The sequence below is a fragment of the Dipodomys merriami genome, unplaced genomic scaffold (genome assembly GCF_024711535.1).
Source record: "Dipodomys merriami isolate MVZ:Mamm:240054 unplaced genomic scaffold, mDipMer1.0.p SCAF_25, whole genome shotgun sequence".
Lineage (NCBI taxonomy): Eukaryota > Metazoa > Chordata > Mammalia > Rodentia > Heteromyidae > Dipodomys > Dipodomys merriami.
In genome coordinates this window covers 2,811,001-2,835,725 of record NW_027203937.1, presented here as the reverse complement: position 1 = coordinate 2,835,725, position 24,725 = coordinate 2,811,001, and the positions used below count along the sequence as shown (strand labels likewise).

Below are 24,725 nucleotides of genomic sequence, written 5' to 3'. Positions count from 1 at the left end.
CCCCACAGTATAACCCTTGCTTTCACTATATTTGATGTCAGTATAACGTGTGGAGGAGATGGGGAAAAACCAGTTGTTTAAGGATACAGGTGGACCTGTTGCAACAATGAGAAGTACACGTTGTCATGTCCAAAACGAGCTTTATAACATCGGTGCGGGGGGGGGTAGGAGAAGAATTGGGATTGGGGGAGAGGGGGGAGGCTGGAAGGGATGTGAAGGGTAAACCAAAGGACGAGGGTGCAATGCTTGGTAAGAAATGTACGCATTATCCTGCCCATGTAATTGTAACCCCTCTGTACAGTATGTTCACAAATAAAATTAAATTAAATTAAAAATTAAAAAAAAAAAGAAATCTAACAATGCTGGAGGGGATGTGGACAGAAGGGACCCTTACTGCATTGTCGGTGAGAGTGTAAACTTGTTCAACCACTCTGGAAAGCACTATGGAGTTTCCTGAAAAGACTCCACATAGAGCTTCCCTATTGACTCAGCAATCCCACTTTTGGACATTTGCCTAAAGGATCACAAACAAGGTCATACCAAAGTTACCAGCACAACCATGTTTATTGCAGTATTATTTACCATAGCTAAGATATGGAACCAACCCAGAATCCCCTCAGTAGATGAATGCATCAAGAAAATGTGGCATATATATATATATATATATATATATATATATATACAATGGAATTCTATGCCTCCATCAGAGCAAAAATGACATTGCCTTTTTTTTAGGAAATGGAAAGACTTGGAAAATATTATATTAAAATTATATAAGAATTATATTAAGTGAAGTAAGCCAGGCCCAAAGAAACATAGGTCCCATGGTTTCCCTTGTTTGCAGTGACTAGTACATGTGTAGGACAAGCAGAGTAGGTCAAAGGCTAGGTACATATGACCATATGAGATAATGTTAAGCAAAATGTACCCCAAGACAAGGACACAAGAGGTTTTTTTTTCTCTTTCTTGCTAGTGTTTTTAATGTACTTACAATACAGTATGTTCTTTTTCTATTGTATTGTCTTCCCCCATGGTATAACCCCTGTTTTCACTGGATTTGATCCTGGTGCTCTGCTCCTTTTATATGTATTTTTGTAATTTGGGGAGGGGAAGGGATATTGCAGAACGCTTAAATAAGGATGCAGGCTGACCCATTGTGATGACCAGATGTACAGGACACTATATTGAAAATGAACATTACAATGTCGGGGTGGTAGGGGGCAGGAGGAGTTGGGGAGGTGGGGAGGGAAGTGATGGTAGGGGGAAAATAAAGGAGGAGGTAACAAAAAAATGCTCGCTATAAAATGTACTAATTACCCTACCCATGTAACTGTAACCCGTCTGTACAATATTTTTACAATAAAAATTAATTTTAAAATAACCTGAACCTGATCACTATTACTTCACTACACTACCTCCATCATCACCATCACCTGGTCAAAGTTATCAACCTACATTAACAGGATGACACAGCAACCTTGAGCTGGTATCCCTGCTTTTGCACACTCCCTTCTACTCATAACACAGAACTCAGAGTGTTCTTATTTTAAAAGCATGCCATAAGATTTTCTTCTGACTTTTCTCAGACTCTCCCATATGTCGTTTATTAGTCACAGTAACTGCTAGTGCCTTCATTGTCTGCTCAAGACATATAACCTCCATTTTAGAGTAAAACTCTGAGTTAGTTATACAAAGTACATTGTTTGCATATATATATATATATATATATATATATACATATATGTGTCAAAATTAAACTCAACAACTAACTGATGCCAATAAAAGGTGTAAAAAGAAGGAAAAAGGCAAAAACTAGAAGCAATGGGGATTTGGAAATAAAGTGGAAAATTCATGTTTAATAAAACAGTTTCAGTTTGGAAAATGAAATTGTAGAGCTGATGGTGACGGGCAATAAAAACGTACTTGATATTACTGAAACATATGGTTAAAATGGTAAATATTACACACAAACACACATACACGCACACATATGGGTATATAACCAATATTTAAAAAGCATGCACAAAAACAAAAAACATATGTCAATGATAGTAAGAACAGAGATCAAAATAGCTGATGCAGACTTCCTGGTTATATTTAATCTCATGAAATTTAACAGGTAATAACAATAAAATTTTGCCATTCTTTCAGATGACTATTCTTGTCTGTTTGTTTTTTATGGAAAACTAGTCAAACTATTTGGAAAATGACTGGCTCAGAGATCAAAAACAAAACAGGAAAGTGGTGGCAAGTACAGGCATCCCATGTAACTGTACAGACAATAACAAGCCAGCATCTAGACTTGCTCTGACTCATGGAAAAATATGTGAAATCAGTTTATCCAAGCTTAACAAATAATGAATCACACACTTCCACTATAGATGTCAGAGAAGCACATTTGTTTCTCAATGAAAATAAGAATGGAAAGGCTATAGAGGTATTTAAGTGAGCTTTAATCAATTACTAAGATTCAAAGGTAGATTCCACATAATTTCTGTAATCAAGAACTCATGAAATATATTAGGAAACATCATGTCTACCTAGTTAAATATGAAGAGATGTGACATTTTTGTAAGTTCTAGGTTCATGCTTCCTGAAGTTTGTGTTTTTTAAAAATCATGTCTGATTTGTATCTCCAAATGTAGTTAAAAGCAACCTTGAGTGGAAAACATGTTTTGGTAGAAGATGTATTTTACAGTAATCAAATCGATCATTAAAGAGCACAGCTGGAAAATACTTGTGGAGATCAACATCATGGTTGAAGAACAAAATGTAAAATTCTACACAGGTTTTCAATTCACAAAGTTTTAGAGACAAAAGAATCAGAAACTAGGATTCGTGTTCCAACTTTGTAATCAATTATATTATTTGGTTACTTTTTTCATATAAACAACCTATGATTTAGATTTCTCCAATACAATGCAATTTGGACTACACATTTGTTTTAATTTCAAAGAATTTAAACCAACCAGGATATATATGTACCTCAAATTCAATGTCAAATTATTAAAAGTGAAAATCCCCTGTTGTCACTTCTTTATTTTGGTACCCATTGTATTGTATATAAGTTTATCTGGTTTGGGAGATAGAAAGGTGAAATCACAGAAATGGTGAGACAAAGGACAAAGGGTGAACCAATGTGACACTGGTACAAAACAGTATGTTGAAAATTTGATAGGGAGGGAATTGTGGGGAGGGATAATGGGAGAAAACAACAGTATTCTACAAGAATTGTATTAATTCCTTACTTATGTAACTGTAACCCCTCTGTACATCAGTCTTGCAATAAAAAAGTAAAAATCTCACAAAAGGAATATTATTTGCAAATGGCATTTTAATGGCACTGTGTTGTACTGCTGGGTTTCCTCCCCACAACTCCCAGGATGAAAACTCACATTCCTCACTCTTCCAGCTGTTGACACTGCTGCCTTGCTGTGGATAAGAAGAAGATCTTCCCAGAAATTGTAGTTCACAAAGGAAAGCTGCCTTACCAAAGTCTAAGTTTCTCTCCTTGGAGGCATCTCAAATGCAAAGACCAGTTAATTGGGGGATAACAAACTTCATCCCCCTGACTTCAAGTTATAACAGCTCTGAACGATCATTTCATTGGCAGAGCAGAATCTGCCAAGGCATCTGTTATTCCCTTATCATAGAGTTCAAGTTCCACCTGCCTTCTTGGCCTTCCTGTCCTTGTCATTGTCTGAACACAGTCCCAAAGCATGCTGTATGCAATATCTGCCCCTCAGTCAGTTTCCCACGAAAACCTGCCTTACTCATCTGCCCCCCAAATGAGAGGGAATTGTTTCTATGACCAGAGCTTAGTCAATTATTACTCTGTAGACAAGCCAAAAGACATCAGTTTAATCCATGCTGTGAGTTTTTAGTCACTCTAAAACTACAACCATAACCGCATCCGTTTACAAGAGCTTACTGTGTATCTAATGTTTAGTGGAACTAATGTTTAGCATAACTCCATAGAGATGTTGCTATTACTAACTACATTTTCTGAGGAGTTTAATGCAGAAGCACTTTAAGTAACCAAAATTCCAACCTTTGATTCCTGAGAGTACTGAAAGCTTTCCTTGATGAGGTAGTATTTCAAAACGATTTCTTATGTATTTTGAAGTGGAAGCTGCAGTTGTTAAAGCTCCACTAACATAAGTTGACAATGAACTATTGAATTTTGATAAAGTTATATATTTTAGAGTCGATTCTGATTGACACGAATACAGCAGAGAAAAATACAATAATTATTAGACTTTCAAGTTGGGGAATTTATTTCATTTACTTCATTTTTACCTCTCCATAGTATTAAGAACTTAGCAATGTGAACAATCCAGAATAATCTTGTGAATTTCTCCTGAAAATACATTTACTTTTTTTTTTTTTTGCGTCCGGTCATGGGGACTGAACTCTGGGCCTGGGCGCTGTCCCTCAGCTCTTCAGCTCAAGGCTAGAGCTCTACCACTTGAACCACAGCTCCACTTCCAGCTTTTTTTCTTTTTGCTTATGTGGTGCTGGGGAATCGAACCCAGGGCCTTATGCTTGCAAGGCAAGCACTCTACCACTGAGCCACCTTCCCAGCCCCCTACATTTAATAAACCCTTCTTCTAAGTAATTGGTGTTTGTGTTTCCAACAACATAGCTATCTAAAAGCAACATGAAATACTTCTAATGAGAAATAGGAACATCTTGAGCAACAATTGGTAGGGGGCAAGAGACTTGACAGAATACTTATATAAACTTGCCTTTATCAGCAAGTCTGAGGATAATTTTGTGGGGGGGATGCTGCTATTGAAGCTTGAACTTAGGGCTTTGTTCTCTCCCTTGGCTTTTTCCTCAAAGCTGACACTCTACTACTTAAGCCACATCTCTATCTCAGGCATTTTGCTGGTAAAATGGATAGAGTCTCATAGGGTTTCTGGCCAACCAGGTTTCAAACCACAGTCCTCAGCTCCCTGAGTCACTAGGATACAGGCCTAAGCCACTAGGTCAGTGTTTATATCTCATCCCTACCCTCATTTTCTGTACCATATACAGTTACCAATACATGAGGTATAGAAATACTATAAGTCCAAAAATAATTTTTGTAAAGGCCATGAAAAAACATCTTAGTCACTTAATTAATAGGGATTATTATCCTTGACAAAGGCAGGACGTGTACCAACATTTTAGTGGCAATTGCCATATGTGAAGTTGCTTTGTTTTGTTTTAAAGAAATTTCAAAGGATTTATTTAGGGGACCTATAAGGAGTATAAAGAACCTATAGGAGTATAAAGGGGTTCTACTGGCAATGAAAATGTATCAAATCAAAATCATTGAACAACAAAAAAGAAGGAAATGGCAGGTAAATTAACATATGGTAAAATGTATCTTAGAAATGTTTGTATTACTCAAGCTCATCTCCAGACAACACAGAGACTGTCTTTCTTTTCCCATTTATGAAAACAAAAATTCCCCAAGGAATAAAGAGAAGGAACTAGGAAACTCCTAGCCCCACCCCAAATCTGGCTAAGCTATGAACCATTTCCCAAACTTATACATAGTACATGATAAACAGATGGTCTGACAATATTTATTTTGCCTTAAAACTTTTATTGGAAACCAACTATTCTAACAATTCAAATTTAATTAATTTTAGAATTCAGATGTCACATTTTTCTGTAAAAATATTTATATTTTGAATTGAAGTTTAATAATATGTGAGTAAAACACAAAGAAATGTCTAAAATATGGATAGATATAAATAGAAAACTTAAACTTGCTGAGTCAAACTCTATTTAAATCTATGTATCACTAAGCAAATCAAAGAAATATTGACAGCATTTGTCAGACAAGCATGGAAATTTGGAAGAAGTAATTTTCCATTGTTTCCATCCTGAGAATGGAACTAGCAAAGTGTTAAATTACCTCTATGTAAGATTATGTACAAATCAGAGATCTTTGTTTAATGGCTTGTCCACATAACTACTTTCCACTAGAAGTACAAATCTTAACCCTAAAGATTAGATTTACAATATGACTGGCCAAGTCTACTCTAATGAGGCAAATTTTAACAATAATCATTGTTCTTTTCTCCTTTATTCCTCTATAGATTTTTCTTTTCTCTGCCTTTACCTATCAAAAAGTGTGCTAGAAAGAAATAAGAAAGGAGGTTCTACTTACAAAGCATTTCTCAAGTTGTTTCCAAACACTATTACGTATAATTTTATATAAGATGTTTTCCATTCTTTGAACAGACATGTATTGGATTATTCTATGGGCCAGATAGTAGGATTTCAGTGCATCTTTTCAAAGGTTAGGAGATTGAACCAGGAAAAATGGAATGAAAGGAATAACAATATAATGGCTCTGATGATGAAGAAAGTACATAAGATGCTAGAAGGAAAAAAATGTCTAGAAACTAAATCTAATCAATAAGGCTTTATTGAGGCTTCTAGGTGGAAGTGAGACTTAGATGAGATGTGAAAGATGAGTAGGAGCTCCCAGGCAAGAAGCATGTATGACTTTCAGGTTTGAATAAGGAAAAGAAACAGGATGAAAATTTCAGTTTATAAAAGATTTAAAATTGACTGAGAAAGTGGCTTAGTGTAGAGTGCTTGCCTAGTATTCATGAAGCCTTAGGACCAATACCTCAGTGCCACAAAAACAGAAAAAGCCAGGATTGGTGCTGTGGCTCAAGTAGTAGAGTGCTGGCCTTGAGCAACAGAAGTTCAAGGACTGAGCCCAGGCCCTGAGTTCAAGCTCCAGGACTGGTTAAAATAAATAAATAAAAATAAATAAATAAAATTATGCAGTGAGAAAGTATTACCTAAATTCATGAATAAAATGAAATGGTATTACTTATTAAAGAATTACTCAAAGTCATTGCTATGTTTTTTATTTATGTTTCTAAAAGTAACATGTATAAAATCATATTTTTCAGACTATTTTAGACTTGAAGAAAAAATAAAATACAGCTTACAGAATGAAAGAAAATCTTCACCAGACAGTCAATGTAAATAGTAATATTTAGAAGATACAAGTAGTTCTAAAAAAGACATAAAAATAATCTAGTAAGTAAGCAATCAAAGTGAACAGACAGTTCTCAAAAGAAGTAAAAATGACTGGTGTATACATGGAGAAATCAAGGTCCCTAGTTACAAAGGAAATGCAAATCAAAACTACACTAAGATTTCATAGCAGTCATCAAGAAAACAAGAAAGGCTTGAGAAGATGTGGGGAGGGACAGCACTAGTTATGGTAGTCAGAGTATTGAATTAGCCTAGTTGTTAAACAACCATTGGATGGACAAAAAAGGTGGTACACAAACATAATGAATATTCAGCAATAAACAAGCATGAAATTATGTTGTTTACATGAATATGAATGGAACTGGAGGTCACCATGTTAAGCAAGATAAGTCAAGCTCAGGAAGACAAATATCATATGTTCAATCACATTAAGAAACTTGAAGAGGAGGAGGAGGTAGAGGAAGCATGATTATAAAAAAGGAACCGGTGAAGGGGATGGTTAGAAACCAACTGGTAGGAGGAGAAAAGGAGTAAATGATGGGGAGAGACTATTACATAAGTTCATTTTATATAAATATGTAAAAGAATAGCATGCAGAAATATATCAAAAACATAAAAAGCCGGGCACTGGTGGCTCACGCCTGTAATCCTAGCTACTCAGGAGGCTGAGATCTGAGGATCACTGTTCAAAGCCAGACCGGGCAGGAAAGTCCATGAAATTCTTATCTCCAATAAACCACCAGAAAACCGGAAGTGGTGCTGTAGCTCAAGTGGTAGAGCACTAGCCTTGAGCTGAAGAGCTGAGGGACAGTGTCCAGGCCTAGAGTTCAAGCCCCATGATGACCAAAAAAAAAACAAAAACAAAAACAAAAAAAATCATAAAAAGCAGAGAGGAAGAAGGGAAAAGTAATATAGGTAATAACATAAGAAAGTGATATAGATGGAATGAATTTAATCAAAGTACATTATATGTTGTTGTAAATACCACAATACAGCCCTGTTTGTGCAATTATCTATGCTCACTTAAAGTCTTTTTTTTTTTTTTTACTTTTTCTTGGAGATTATTTCAATTTAAAAAATCCTGTCCTTTTTTTTTTTTTTTTTTTTGTCTGAGACTGGGACCAAACTAAGTACCTCATGCTTTTGACTAGAATTCTACCACCTGAACTAAACCTAAAACCCTTAGAAGGTTAGCTTGATCTTTCTTTTCTTATTTTCTTCCTACCTTTCTTCTTTCTTTTTCTTCCTTCCTTTCTTTCCTTCTATCTCTTTCTCTTTTTTCTTTTTTCTTTTTTTTGTTGGTCATGGGGCCTGAACTCTGGGCCTGGGTGCTGTCCCTCAGCTCTTCAGCTCAAGGCTAGCTCTCTACCACTTGAGCCAGTGCCACTTCCATATCTTTCTACTGATGTGGTGCTAAGGAATCGAACTCAGGGCCTCATGAATGCAAAGTAAGCACTTTACCACTGAGCCACCTTCCCAGCCCCTCTTTCCTTTTATCCTTCTTTCTTTCTTCTTCCTTCCTTCCTTCCTTCCTTCCTTCCTTCCTTCCTTCCTTCCTTCCTTCCTTCCTTTCTTCCTTTCTTTCTTTCTTTCTTTCTTTCTTTCTTTCTTTCTTTCTTTCTTTCTTTCTTATGTTCTGTTCGTGGAACACTTGGGCAACTGTTCTGCTTTCTTTTTTGTTTTTTATTGTGAAAATACCATACAAAAGGGTTTCTTTCTCTTCCTTCCTTCCTTTCTCTCTCCCTCTTTCTTTCTTTCTTTCTTTCTTTCTTTCTTTCTTTCTTTCTTTCTTTCTTTCTTTCTTTCTTTCTTTCCTTCTATCTTTCTTTCTGTCAAAAATTCCTTTAAAAATAAGTCCAAAAAAAGATACAGAGATGTAGCTGAGTGGTACATTACTTACCTATCAAAATACAAAGACTCTAATAACAACAACAAATATCTCAAATCATCTCTATAATATGCTTTAATTATAGTTTCCTAATTTAAAAAGTAAGTAAGAAAAGCTATAATGGTGATTGTTGATTCCAGGCATCTAACCATTCTGCTTCCCCTGCCTCCTGAACCTAAGGCAAATCTACAGAGCTTCTCCATCTCAGTGTTGAGGGCTAACTGGGCCCTAGAGAGACAACCCTCTGATCTGTAGTCCTGAGACTGAGCCTAAGAAAGATAGAGGCTAAGGAAAGTACCTACTGTCACTTCCCAACAATACAAACATGTCTTTTTCCTTTGCAGCAGTAAGTAAACTAGAAATTTTCTTCCAAGTACAAGGTATGTTCCTATTCTCACAGTTTGGGATTTCAGAGAGAAATAAATGACATTTTTAAAATCACATTACTAACTATAAAGCACTTGAGGGTTTCTTCATTCATTTGAGTTCTCCAAGTTCTTAGGGCTTTACACGTCTGTATAAGGAAATAACTCTGAATATGAAAAGTAATCAAATTCTCTTTCAAAAATCCATAAATCCATTTTAGTCATATAAACATATTTTATTCACAAAGTCATAGTAACCAAAGTAATTTTCCTAGAATTTCTTTTTTAATATATATATTTTATTGTAATATATATTTTATTGTAATATATATTTTTATTGAGCAGAGGGGTTACAATTACATGAGTAAAGTAATGAGTACATTTCCTATCAAGCATTGTAACTACCTCCTTTTTCTATTTCCCTAGCATCCCTTACCTCCCCACCTCTTCAACTCCTCGTTCCCCCCCAGAAGTTGTAAAGTTAATTTTCAACATAGTGTCTTATACATCTCATTGTTACAATGGGTCAACCTGAATCCTTGTTTCAACATTTTGTTATTTCCCTTCCCCTCCTCAAATTAGAAAAATGTGTATACAAGATGCAGGGTACTGGAATCAAATACAGTGAAAACAGGGGTTATATCATGGGGGGAAGAACATACAAAAGAAACAAAAAAAAAAACATAGTACATTAAAAGCAACAGCAACAAAGAAAAAAAAAAAACCTCTTGAATCCTTATCTTAGAGTTCATTTTGCTTAGCATCATCTTATATGGTCAAAATTCCAGCTGAGGAATGCCTTGCAATATAGCAAGAGAAAAACATATAGGGGATCCAAATAGAGAAGGAAGAAGTAAAACTCTCCCTCTTTGCAGATAAGATGATCTTGTATTTAAATAACTCTATAGATTGCTCTCTCAAGTTACTTGAGCTGCTCTGAAACTTTTGCACAGTAGTATAATATAAAATTAATCAACCTAGATGCCCTTTATAGATAAATGGATCAAGAAAATGTAATATATATACACAATGGAATTCTATGCTTCTATCAGAAAGAATGGCATCGCCCCATTCATAAGCAAATGGGAAGACTTGGGAAAAAACAATCTTCAGTGAAGTAAGCCAGACCTAAAGAAACATAGGCTCTATGGTTTCCCTCATTTGTAATAATTAGTATATGTCTCAGATAGTCCTAGCAGAGGATCACAATATTAGCTCAATAACTATGTACAAATGACCATATAAAATGATGCTAATTGAAATGAACTCCAAGACATGGAAAAAAACAGGTCTTTTTTTGGTTGTTGACCTTATTGTGGGCAATGTACTGTATCAAGTTCTTTCTTTTTATTTTTTTTCATTTTTCTTTTTCCATTGGTTTATCACTGTCTTTGATTCTGGTACCTTGCATCTTGTATATATGCTTATCTGATTTGGGGAAGGGAAGGGGAATAACAAAATGGTGAAACAAGAACAAAGGATGACCAAATGCAACAAAAGATACTCGCAAGACACTATGTTGGAAATGAACTTTAAAACTTCAGGGGGAGGGAAGGGGGAAAGGGGCAGGGGGACAAAAATGAAGGAGTGAGTGACAGTGTTCCACAAGAAATGTACTCATTACATTACTCATGTAAATGAAACCTCTCTGTACAGCATCTTTAAAATAAAATTAATTTTTAAAAAATCAGTAATTTTTCTGTTTAACAATGAGAAGAGCAAGACTGAAATCAAGAAAGCAATTCCTTCTCTGATAGTGTCAAAAAATAAAATATGGGGAGGGGGCGGGGGGAGGATGGGAATGGATGGGAAGGGGAAACAAAGGAGGAGGCTACAATGCTTGATAAGAAATGTACTCATTATCTTGCCCATGTAATTGTAACCCCTCTGTACAGTATTTTCACAATAAAAAATAAAAATAAAAATAAATAAAATACCTAGGAACTAACTTAACCAAAGATGTGAAGGACCTCTATGACAAAAACCTTAAAAATGGGCTGGGAAGGTGGCTCAGTGGTAGAGTGCTTGCTTCGCATGCATGAAGCCCTGGGTTTGATTCCTCAGCACCACATAAGCCAGAAGTGGCGCTGTGGCTCAAGTGGTAGGGCGCTAGCCTTGAGGTAAAGAGCTGAGAAATAGCAGGCCCAGAGTTCAGCCCCCATGACTGACCCAAAAAACAAAACAAAAACAAAACAAAAAAAACTTTAAAAACCTGAAAAAAGGAAATAATAGCAGATTTAAGGAAATGGGAACAACCTTCCAAGCTCCTGGATTGGAGGGATTAACATCAGGAAAATGGCAATACTGCACAAAGCTATCTACAAATTCAAGGTAACTCTCATCAAAATCCTAACAACATTCTTCAATGATACAGAGGAAGCAATTCAAAAATTCATATGGAATAATAGAAGACTCTGAATAGCAAAAACAATCCTTAGCAGAAAGAACAGTACTGGAGGAATATTAATACCAAACTTCAAACTCTATTACAAAGCCATAGTAATAAAAACAGCTTGGTACTGGCACAAGAATAGGACAGGATCAATGAAGACCCAGAAATTAACCCACAGACCTATAAGGGAGCCAAAAACATGAGATGGATAAAAGACAGCCTCTTCAACAAATGGTGCTGGCAGAATTGACATATACACATGCAGAAAACTAAAGCTAGATCCTTACATATCACCCTGCAGCAAAATCAATTCCAATGGATCAAAGACCTCAAGTTAAGGCCAGAGACCTTGAAAATATTACAGGAAGAAATAAGGGAAACACTAGGGCTCCTTGGCACAGGTCAAAACTTCCTAAGTAAGGATCCAGAATCATAATAAATCAAAGACTAGATAAACGAGACTGGATCAAACTGAAGAGCTTCTGCATGGCAAAGGACGTAACTAGAAAGATAAATAGAAAGTCCACAGAATGGGAGAAGATCTTTACTAGCTATGCTTCAGACAAGGTCTCATATATAAAATAAACTTAGAGCTCAAAAAATTAACAACATCCAAAAAAATTCCTCACAGAAACAACAACTTCATCAATAAGTGGGTTAAAGACATAGAGACTTCTCAGAAGAAGAAATAACAATGGCTAATAGACACATGAAGAGATGATCAACATCTCCAACCATAAAAGAAATGCAAATAAAAACAACATTGCGATTCCATCTCACCTTAGTTAGACAACTAACTATCAAGACAACTAACAATAACAAATGTTGGCAGAGATGTGGCCAAAAGGGAATGCTGCTACACTGTTGGTGGGAATGTAAACTTGTTCATCCACTCTGGAAAGAAGTATGGAAGTTCTTTAAAAGACTAATCATAGAGCTTCCCTATAACCCAGCAATTCCACTCCTGCACATTTATCCAATAGACCACAAACAAGGTCACACTAAAGCTACCAGCACAACCATGTTCAATTCAGTTCAATCTTGACAATGGTCAAGATATGAAATCAACCCAGAAGCCCCTCAGTGGACAAATGGATCAACAAAATAAGGTATGTATACTCAGTGGAATTCTATGCTTTCATCAGAAAGAATGATATTGCCCCACTCATAAGGAAATAGAACAACTTAGAAAAAATTATATTAAGTGAAATAAGCCAGAAACATAGATGTGGTTTCTCTCATTTGTAGTAATTAGAATGTGCCTATAAATCTACAAGTAAACCCGGAAAACACTCTTGGACATGAGATGTTTAAAAAGGCTCAATAGCTATGTGCATATGTGCATATGATCATATAAAATGATGTTTAATAAAATGAACTCCAAAAAACAGAAACAAGAGGTTTTTTTTTTTTTTTACATTTTGTGGGGTTTTTTGTTTTTTCTCATTTTCTCCTTTTGTCGCTGTTTATGATTCCTTTACCTTTTGTCTTCTATGTAAGTTTATTTGATTTGGGGAGAGGAAGGGGGAGCACAGAAATGGTGGAACAAAGTAGTGAGACTCAGTAACACTGTTGAAAATTAATTATAGAACTTGGGGAGAGGGATTGAGAAAGAAAAACATTGGGAGAAAATGAGGGAAAAGGTGACACTATTCAAAAAGAAATGTACTCATCTGACTTATGTAACTGCAACCCCTCTGTACATCAACTTTATAACAAAACTATAAAATAAGAAAAAAAGAAAGAAAAAAGATTTCCAGATAAATAAGCCAGACACCATTTGTAGACAAATATGTGTGTGTGTGTGTGTGCGCGCACACACACACACACACACACGCATGCATGTGCATGTATGCAAACTCAGAGCCTAGGTATTCTTTCTTGGCATTTTCACTCAAGGATGTCTCTCTAGCACTTCAGCCATAGGTTAACTTTGGAGTTTTTTGGCGGTTAATAGGAGATAAGAGTCTCATAGATATTTCTTCGCTGGTTTTGAGACGCAATTCTCAGATCTTAGCCTCTTGAATAGCTAGAATCTTAAGTGGGAGCCCCTGATGCATAGCTCCCTACCCTCTAGGTTTTCTATTGTATCCTAAATTCTCTCTTAATTTATTTATTTTATTTGACATTTTTAGCCTATTATTCTTATTTCTTTATGAACACCTCAAAGAAGAATTCCTTGGAGCTCTTAAGTATTGTTAAGCTCTGTTGGACAACCACTGTTGTCTCAGAGTGGTTCTCACTAAAGTAATGCTGTTCCCAGGGGGCACTCAGTTATGTAAGGAGTCATTACTGAAGGAAGTACTATTAGCATCTACCAAGTGGAGGATAAAGGGGCTACTAAATATCCCATAATATGCAGAATAATAAGAACCCCTAAACTATCTAACCCAAAATACCAATCATGCTGAGGCCCATTGAAAAATCTGGATGTACTTCAGAAAACACTTCTGGGAGAGAAGTTCTGAAATTCCTGTTTGTTATTGTTAGAAACATGTATATTATATTCAATCAAAACATACTTTTCTAAAGTTTTTGGGGGGGCTTGTTTTTTACCCATGAGTTTTATTTGTATGTCTATATCTTGAGATCACAACATGTGAGGAAAATAGAATCCTTCATCTCCACAACAGGTTTTCAGGTACATTGACTACAAAGTCCCCAAAGATGCTCATTTTCAGGTTGAAAGACTACATACCACTGGGCATCAGTGGCTCAATCCTGTAATCCTAGCTACTCAGGAGGCTGAGATCTGAGGATCAAGGTTGAAAGCCAACCCAGGAAGAAAAGTCCATGAGACTCTTATCTCCAATAAACCACTAGAAAAATGGACATGGCATCATGGCTCAACCAGTAGAGGGCAGGGACAGTGCCCAGGCTCAGAGTTCAAGCCTCACAACTGACAAATAAATAAATAAATAAATAAAGACAGACTTCATACCCATGCCAGTTTGCTTTTCATAAAAAAAATCCTGATTTTAAAAATAAAGGAAATAATAAAAATTAAAAGCAAGTATTTTAATATTATCAGAGTAATAATAACGTAGCTTCCATACACCAACAACAAATTGTATCCAGGACTAGTACTGTTTGTTTTATTAACCTGATATTGACAGTATCTCTAGAAGACAAATCTCATTAGCACTATTTTGTATATAATAAATCTGCGACTTAGTCATTATAATGAGGCACAAACATATAGAATAGGAACTAGTGGTAGAGTTAAGACTATTTTCTAAGCCAGCTCTTTCCTGTAAAGGTTCACTATCTCTGTATTTCACATATAAATTGCCTCCTAATTCTTCAATATTCAGTCTATTTTTTATACTTCTGTGCCCTATGTCTTCTTCTTCCCCTTAATTTTCTATCTGTCTCAAGCCAGCTTCAGAGCCATCACAAGATCAAGATCAAAAGTGGGTGAGGACAGTTTTCAGTGGCTCATGCCTTTACTCAGAGGATCAAATCTGAGGATCATGGTTCAAATCCAACCCAGATAAGAAAGTCCATAAGATTCTTAGGTTCAATTAACCTCTGAAGTGGAGCTGTGGCTCAAGTGATAGAGTGCTATTATTGGAGAAAGGGAAGGGAAGGGAAGGGAGTAGAGAGAGATGGAAGGAGGGAGGGAGGGCGGGAAGGAAAGGATGATGGAAAATATTTTTATTTTAGACAAGTTTTTTTAACTTCTCTGTACTTGGCTTGGCTCTCAGGTCAGAACTGCTTTCTTTTTAAAGTCCATACAGTCTATTTAGTGCCACAGGAAAGAAAAAATTTTCAAAATAAAATCTCAAACACAGAAAAGGCTAATTTCTAAAATAGATTTTTATGACTAAGATCAGACCAAATCTCTTAAAAGACTTTAATAAAGACAAATTTACTTATATAGTTTCTCCTTTTTCAAGTTTTCTTATTTTGTGATATAAACGTCAAGTTTATGGGATGGATGAATGAAGAGAAACAGAAAAATATTTTAGAATGGTCAAGGTAAAACAATAAACCCAAGCCCTAAGAATGATTGTTCTATATTCATGACACTTCTTGCTGTTCATTTGGGGCAAGAATGACCTTGGAAAGGTCATGACATGACTACAGACTCCTGCTCCAAGGACTCTGAGGCACAACGTGTTACATTCCATTCAAGCATGAAGTTCTCACGGTTCTTCATGACGCCATTCTCCTTTCACACCAGTTAGCAGCCCACACAGCACCAGATAAAAGAGGTGTGTACTCATCTCTCATCACTCCCAGGAAGCATTTATGACTCAGTTCTACCCCATAGTAGGTGTTTTTGCCCTTTTCCTGGATGTTTTCATAGCACAAACTCACATGGGAAATAAAAACCATCATTGTTGCTACAAATCTTTATATTGACATTTCTTGTGATCTTGCTATGGTGTTGATCCCTGTAGTTGACTTTCACTTAACAAGTCTGGAATTATATTGTTTTCACTCCAATATTACACTGAGAACCAAATGTGTAAAAAAAAAGTGAAGTTACTTGCCAGAGTTTTGTTTTGTTTTGTTTTTTTTCAGTTGTGGGGCTTGAACTCAGGGCCTGGGCGCTATCCCTGAGCTCTTTTGCTACAGGCTAGCGTTCTACCACTTTGAACTACAGCTCTACTTCCAATGATTTTGGAGTTTTCAACTGGATTAATACATCCACTTTGAAACTAATTCCTATTTTAAACAAATCATATCCCTAAACTGCAGCATTTTGACATTCTTTTTCCTTTCCCTAACTCATCCAATTTTGTTCTCTTAACACACACAATTAAATGGAGAATTCTTATTCTTATTGATCTTTGTTAGTAAGTTAATAAACACATATTACCATTGATGGGAATGTTAATAAATTACAGGATTTACCTACTAAGGAATATCACAGAGACACTAAAAAGCACAAGGCATAAAAAATTAACATCTCATAAAAATTATCTGTGATTCATTGTTCAGTGAAGAGAGCCAATCACAGAACCATATGATCCAGGAAACAAATGTCACACTCCTACAAATGTCCATTCAGATAGGAAAACATTCCGGAGAAAAGTGCTGGAATAGGAAAATAATCAAGAAAAGTGTCAATTTAAGCCAGGTACTGATGGTTCACACCTGTAATCCTAGCTACTCAGGAAACTAACATCTGGAAGATCATGGTTCAAAGCCAGAGGTTTGACTTAAGTGGTAGAGATTCAGCCAAACAAGCTGAGACAGTGTAAGACCATGAGTTGAACCCAATATACTGCCAAAAAATAAAAGAAAGAAGGAAGGAAGGAAGGAAGGAAGGAAAGAAGGAAGGGAGGGAGGGAGAAAGGGAGGGAGGGAGGGAGGGAGGGAGGGAGGGAGGGAGGGAGGGAGGGAGGGAGGGAGGGGAAGAAAGGAAAGAATTTTTTCCCTGTGGGTAAGTGGGGGGTGGGGAGGTGTATATGTATCTGTGTAAGTTATTTGAAAGTTAAGCTAATCATGGTAGTGTATACTTGAAATGTCAGTGCTCAGAAGAAAGAGGCCTCATGAGGCCAGCTATACAACAAAACCCTATGTAAAAATAAAACAGTAAAATAAATAAGGGGAGGGGCTGGGTTGGGAGGGACAGGGGGGAATGATGAAAGTGGTGATATTGATCAAGAGTCATTGCACTTGTCAACTGATTTGTTGAATGGTAACCCATTTATTCAACTAAAAGAGAGTAAAAATATAATTTAAAATAATTATAAATAAAAATAATTGTAATGAAGAATAATAATATAATATTTGGAATGTTAAAATAGTAAATAGGCTAACCATATATGGTATCCATCATTTAGCTAGAATTTTCCCATTACTTTTACTATTCTATTCTAGTTTGACTCTCCCAATGTGTAGCTTGAGGACCAATGCCATTAGACTTACGTTTTCTAAATACTGTCTAGATTTTCTCTGACATATCTACTCTACCCAGGGTATCTTATTTGTATTTAGTTCTATCTCTCTAAGAAACTGATGTATCTATTACATTTCCATACATAATCCATAAAAGGGTAAGTAAAAATAGTTAAGAAAGTTTCTGTGTTTTGGATCCACAAAAGTGCTAATAAATCTTAAATAAATGCATTCCTAAATTATAAGGTGTCAGAAAATGTAAGGAATAATTACAAAGCTTCTGAACAAACACTCATTTGTAAAATATGGCTTAAACATTAAGGCAATTGGAAGAACTCAATTTTTTTTTAATAAAATGGAGCACATACAAAAAAAATCACTATACTCCTAAGGTTTTTAAAAGTTAAAAACAAACGCCTTACCATTGTTAGTGTAAATGGATGGTTTTCTAATGCAGACACACTCGGACAATGTAGAATAATGTACTGAAAAAGCAAAAAACATCATTTTAAATGACCAATTGAAGAAGCTCAGCAATTCTAACAAGGTGATATCTACTTGCTTTGCACAAAGATATTGACTGACTCACCTGGCCAGGTCTTGCTTTAAAATTTTCTTTGACCATTCGAATTTCCATGACATCTGAGGGATGACTAATAACAGAGACAATGGTGACAGGCTTATTGCTCCGAAGGCACCTATAAAGTCTTTCAGCACAGTAGAGGCACAGAGGTCCAGAAATCCAAAGCCATGTCTAAAAGGATAAATGTTACAATAACTCTTTAAAGAATACCTGGATTGTCAAAAAATGTATTTTCTGTTTGATGGCTTATTTTCCTCATTTCAGTAACAATATTTTAATTTATATTTTCACAGTCATAAAAATGAATAAGAGATAGTAGATGATACCTGCAATTCATCCAATGAAAAGTAAAGTATACAATAAGAGAATTGTTGAGACTCAACCCAAGTCTATTCTCCAAGTGAGTTCCCTTAATAGTGAAGAGTGTGTGTGTGTGTGTGTGTGTGTGTGTGTGTGTGTGTGTGTGTGTGTGTGTGTGTGTGTCCATACTGGGACTTGAACTTAGGGCCTGAGCACTGTCCCTTAGATATTCTTTTAAAGCTGGAGCTGACCACTGGAGCCACAGTCTGTTTTTTGCTAGTAAATTAGAGATAAGATTTCCACCAACTTTTCTGCTGACACTGGCTTTGGGCCACAAGCCTAAAGAACTAGGATTCCAGGCATTAGCCACCAGTGTCTGGCAATAGGAAAGTATTCATCCTTCCATTCTCCTTTCTTACACACAAATATGAGATGTATATACATAATGCCTTCCCTTAAAAAAGAATTGTTGTTGTCGTTGTTGGTTGTGAGGCTTGAACTCTGGGCCTGGGCACTCTCCCTCACCTCAGCTCTTCAGCTCAAGGTGAGCACTCTACTACTTGAGTCACAGTGCCATTTCCAGTTTTCTGGTAGTTTTATTGGAGATAAGAGTCTCACTTTTCCTGCCTGGACTGGCTTTGAACTGTAATCCTTAGATCTCAGCCTCCTGAATAGCTACGATTACAGGCGTGAGCCACTAGTGATGGCTAAAAGATAATTTTAATTTCTTTTATTGTGAAAATACTGTACAGAGGGGTTACAATTACATGGGCAAGATAATGAGTACATTTCTTATCAAGCATTGTAGCCTCCTCTAAAAGATAATTTTTTAAAAAGCCAAACCCCCATATTTATCTGAGGATTACTTTAAGATTTAAAAAAAGTACCAGTCTAACGTTCAGTTAAAAACAAAAAAAAAGTTCTAGATAATTTTTGTGTGGTGTGCCAATCCTGAGGCTTGAACTAGGAGCCTGGGCTCTATCTCTGTTTTTTTTTTTTTTTGCTCCAGGTTAACACTCTAGCATTTGAATCATAATTCCCCTTCTAGTTTTCAGTGGTTATTTATAGATAAGCATCTAAGGAATTTCCTGCCTGGATTCGCTTTGAACCATAAGCCTCAGATCTCGGCCTCCTGAGTAGCTAGGATTACAGGTGTGAGCCAAAGGTGCCTGGCTGCTCTGGGTATTTTAACTCATCTAAAATGTATGTAAATGCATAACATAAATTTTACAAGCTACAGGAATGTATACATATGAATGTTTTGTAAAATGGGTTATTGTAGGAAATTTTTTTTACAGATTTTCATTCTATGGACTAAAAATGCCTTCATGTAGACACTGTGACAATTGTAAACAGGGAAGAAGAGAGCTCTAGTTACATGGAAGTGAATAGTACCTGTGTCTCCCTTGGCTCTTTGAGTCTCTAAACTAAACTGTATTTTATAGATCACTACTTAAAATCTTATGTGCATAGCTTCAGGCTTTCCTCCTTTGTTGAGGATAGAGCATGTTTCTCTACACAGTGACATTTAGCCTGGCAGTAGATGAAGAGAAAGCAGGACAGGGAGAGCCTGTTGCATAGTACCCATGAAACCTTGCAACATCAGGTCCCAACTTCCTCATGTGGGACTCTCCATACTTGCCTTTGTTAATATTCAGCACTCGTTGAAGCTCATAAGTTTTGATAACAGTAAACTCTAATAGATAATCAGAGGATTACTATTAATAGCAGAAAATTAGCATACTTCTTCAAAAGTCATCAACAAACCAGCTGGTGGCTCATGTCTGTAATTCTAGTTGTGCAGGAAACTGAGCAACTAGAGGCTGAGCTCTAAGGATCATGGTTCAAAGCCAGTTGGGGTAGGAAAGTCCATGAGATGCTTATCGCCAATTAACTATCAAAAAGCCAGAGTGGAGTTACGGTTCAAGTGGTAGGGCACTAAATTTGAGCACAAAAGCCCAGGGACATCACCCAGGCCCTGAGCTCAATCCCTAGGACAAGCGCGCGCGCACACACACACACACACACACACACACACACACACACACACACACACACACACACACACACTACACAAGTCATCAATAATTTCATTCCAGTCTTTCATTTCTTCCTCTCTTGTAAAGCAGACTTTTGACTCATCTATCAGTGCCTCGTGCAGTACATACAGAATACACAGTGTGACCCACACATGGATATATAAGGGAGATAAAGAACTTAATGGAACAAAGCCAGGTCCTAGAGAATGTTTTACTATGGGAAAAATTTTAAGACACAGGTTTGCAGGCAACTTCTACTTACTAGCTTGGAAGCCTCAGTCAAGGTATTTATGCATTTAAGTTGTATTTTGTCATCAGCAAACTTAGGATACTAGTATGAATACTGAAAGAAATTATGCCTATGGAAAATTTCAGTATAGTTCTTAGCAGATAATATTAAGCATTTAATAAAATTCATTTTACTATTTATTATTTATAACATTATGTATTGTATGAATAGTTAGCTTAGTATTGTTTTTAATTAAACTGCTTTCCTCCATGAATTGGGAAGATGTATTTGTTATCTCTCTAGTAGCAATCCCTAATAACATAGCATACAAATATTATATAGCTAGGCAGAAATGTTGTATATTCTCAAATATCAAAAGTCTTTTGTCTTGAACTGTTAAATGCTTACCGTGGACTTACAAGTAGGAACTGGACATCAAAGCATGTGAAACAACAACTTTAAAAATGTTTAAATTGATGTTGGTTAATTGTATGAAACCATAAACTTTGCAGAGACAGAATACAGCAAGACTCTGACCTGTGGAAAGTTAGCTTGGAATCTGGGCTCTTCCACACAAATCTTCACAAGTGTGTTCCGATTAGGCTCTTCCAGTGTGGAAAACCCTCCCAGTGAAGAGTCAGGAAAATATTGTGGGAGGTTCCCCAGTAAGACTTCCTGGTATCGAGTTCGGTTGAGATTCATACAGCCAGGAGGGTGGGTATCTAAATTAGTCTGGTACTTCAATAGTCCTCTAAAACAATAACAACAACAAACAAATAATGAAAAAGAGAGATGAGAGTAGAGTGCTTAGAGGCTCATGTTTGTAATCCTAGCTACACAGGAGGCTGAAATCTGAGGATCATGATACAAAGCCAGCCTAGACAGGAAAATCTGTGAGATTCTTAGCTCCAATTAATCAAAAAGCCAAAACAGGTACCGTGGTTTGAAGTAGTAGAGCTCTAGCCTTAAACACAAAATCTCAGATACAGTACTCAAGCCCTGAGTTCAAGCCTCAGAACTGGCACAAATAAAAGAGTGAGATAGAAAACAAATTGCCATCAGAGGACATGGAAAAGGAAATTTTTTAGCCTGGGGTTGCACTCAGAGACTGGGCACTGTCCTTGAGCTTCTTTTGCTCAAGGCTAGCAATCTACTACTTGAACCACAGTGCCACTTCCAGCTTTTTCTGTTTACATGGTACTAAGGACTCGAACCCAGGGCTTCATGAATGATAGGCAAGCACTCTACCACTAAGCTACATTCCCAGCCCTGGAAAACTATATTTTTATTGCTAGATTTCTTGTGTGTCATATTTAGGAGAAACTAAAATCTCTTATAAATGTAATACATTTTTTTCTAAAAACTAGACAAAAATCATTGCCCTCCATAGACACACTACAAATCCATGATAGGTGAAAACACATGCAATCTTTCTAAGTACTTTTGAATTTTCAGACTCTACTGAGCATCTTCTACTGGATATTCATGTAATCATAAACACCACAAATTTTTACTTCAATAAACACTAGCATGATGACTATCTGGCTGTATCTCTAAATAAGAGAAATGATGTGGTCTTTGTCCTCACCAAGCAAGTCACTTTCCTATGGAAACTTGCATGCTGGCAAAGGTTGTCTAACTCTGTGCTATATCTGAAAACCACATGTGGCTCTTGAACATAAAAATGTGGCCAGTATAAGCAACAAACTGAATTTGTGTGTGTGTGTATGTGTGTGTGAGTGTGTGTGTGAGTGTATGCACACAACCGCATATGTGTGCACACACTCAGGCGCATACAAGCATATACCAATAATGAGGCCATGTCCTGTCCTTTACCTTTTTCACTTTAGGTGGGTGTGCTACCACTTGAGTGGTTTATTCCTGGTATTTTGCTAGTAAATTGTAGATAAGTGTCTTATTGACTTTTTTGCTCAGGCTGGCTTTGAACCAGGATCCTCAGATCTCAGGCTCTTGAGTAGACAGGATTACAGCCATAAGCCACCAGCTCCCAGTAAATAAACTAAATTTTTCATTTTACTTCAAATGAAATTTGAGGATACACAATAGATCTAATATGAAAGCATGAACATTACATCAGTGAAGGAGTGTAATTGTTAGTGTCATCTAGATGTATAATGCACTGTACAGATGGGTGATGAACTTTGATTATACCATTTTGGAAAGTCCTTTCTAGAGAGCTAGGTGAGTGAAGAATGTTGAGCTCCAATTAGTCTAGAGCAGGAGAATGATTTCAGTGTGGGGGAACAAGCTGAGCCGAGGTGAGTCCGCTCCTTTGTTGGTAGAGGAAACATGTCCAGGGAATTCTCAACTCGTCTCTCTGTTCCCACTGCCCATCCCTATCTCCCCTCAGCACACTATTTACACATAGTAGGTCTCTTCTGCATTACCTAATAATTGATTTTAAAAACAATAAATAAGTACATTATTTGTTCCATACAAGAAGTGTATCTTGAAATCAAAAAGGGACATTCTACCAGGCACTGATGGCTCATGCCTGTAATCCTAGTAAGTCAGGTGGGCTGTGATCTGGAAATGGAAGTTGGAAAATGGACAGGAAAATCTGTGAGACTCTTATCTCAAATTCACCACCAAAAAGCCAGAATTGGTGCTGTAGTTCAAGTAGTAGAGTGCTAGCCTTGAGCACAACAGTTCAGGGATATCTTCCAGCCTCTGAGTTCAAGCCCCAGGACCAAAAGTAAAAAGGAAATTCCTTGTGTGTACTATAGCTATCACAAATAACTAACCAACTTTTTGAAGTAAAAACCACAAGGAGAAAAGAGTTAGGAAATAGGAGATCTTGAGCAGCCACACGAACTTTGAGGAGTTAGAAATCCTTAGTGTTAATTCTAAGACTCCTTGTATTATATTCCCAAGGAGAAAAATCTGAAGAATCTGAGGACTGCCAAGTATTCTTCTATCACGAGACATAAATTATAATGCATCAAATAAATGGCTTAAATGCCTTTTTTTGCTCTTATGAAAACTTTAACATGTGCCTTCAACATTCTACAACATTACAAAAATACAGGTATGTGACTTATTTTGTTTTTCTCTTAAATGCCTTTTATGTATCCTATTGCTGGCTTTTTAATTGTTTGGATGATTTTTATTGCCTGCCTGTGCTAATGTTATAGAAAATAATATAGTACCTTGGATGACATATAGTAGTTTAAAACATACAAATAATAAAATCACAAAACATACAAATTCTGAACATAAATATTACAAATTATTCCTGGGACTATAGCTCACACCTGTAATCCTAGCCACTCAGGAAGCAGAAATCAGGGGGTGATGGTTTGTGTCCAACTGCTGCTAAAAGTTAGTGAGATCACATCTCAATCAATAAAAAGCTAGACATAATGGTGTATACTTGTCATTCTACCTGGCAGTCTAAGCTGGCCTGAATAAAAAGGGGGACCATACTAAAAACAATTACAAGAGACAAATGAGGGCTGGGAAGGTGGCTCAGTGGTAGAGCGCTTGCCTTGCATGCATGAGGCCCTGGGTTCAATTCCTCAGCACCACATAAGCAGGAAAAAAAAGCACTGTGGTTCAAGTGGTAGAGCGCTAGCCTTGAGCTGAAGAGCTAAGGACAGCGCTCAGGCTCAGAGTTCAGGGCCCACGACGGACCCCCCACCCCAAAAAAAAAAGAAAAATGAGTGGGAACATAACTAAAATGAGGCCTGCCTATCAAGCACAAGGAACTCAGTACTATCTAAGAGAAAATCCCAATTTAAGCATTTTGTTTTTCCCTTCACCTTCCCAAATTAGAGAAGTGTATATACAAGATGCAGGGCACCGACATCAAATACAGTGAAAACAGGGATTATACCTTGAGGGAGGAATATACAAAGAAAAAAAAATCACATGGTACATTATAAATACGTTAGAAACAATAGCAAGAAAGAAAAAAAAAACCAGTTGTGTCCCTATCTTGAGGTTCATTTCACTTAACATTATCTTATCTGGCCATATGTACATAGCTTTTGACCTTTTCTGTTTGTCCCAGACATATACTAGTTATTGCAAATAAGGGAA

General features: G+C 36.5%; 1 protein-coding gene across 2 annotated transcripts in view; it reads right to left on the bottom strand.

Annotated features, from left to right (window-relative positions):
• Nox4 (NADPH oxidase 4) overlaps positions 1 to 24,725 on the bottom strand; it is a 201,111-nt gene that overhangs the window by 86,154 nt on the left and 90,232 nt on the right. For both annotated transcript variants that reach the window (XM_070034807.1, XM_070034808.1), the window contains exons 9-11: positions 21,201 to 21,414; positions 18,102 to 18,266; positions 17,935 to 17,997 (exon numbers count right to left, since the gene is read on the bottom strand). In XM_070034807.1, the coding sequence (XP_069890908.1) occupies positions 17,935 to 17,997; positions 18,102 to 18,266; positions 21,201 to 21,414 (442 nt within the window). The remainder of the gene's footprint in view (positions 1 to 17,934; positions 17,998 to 18,101; positions 18,267 to 21,200; positions 21,415 to 24,725) is intronic.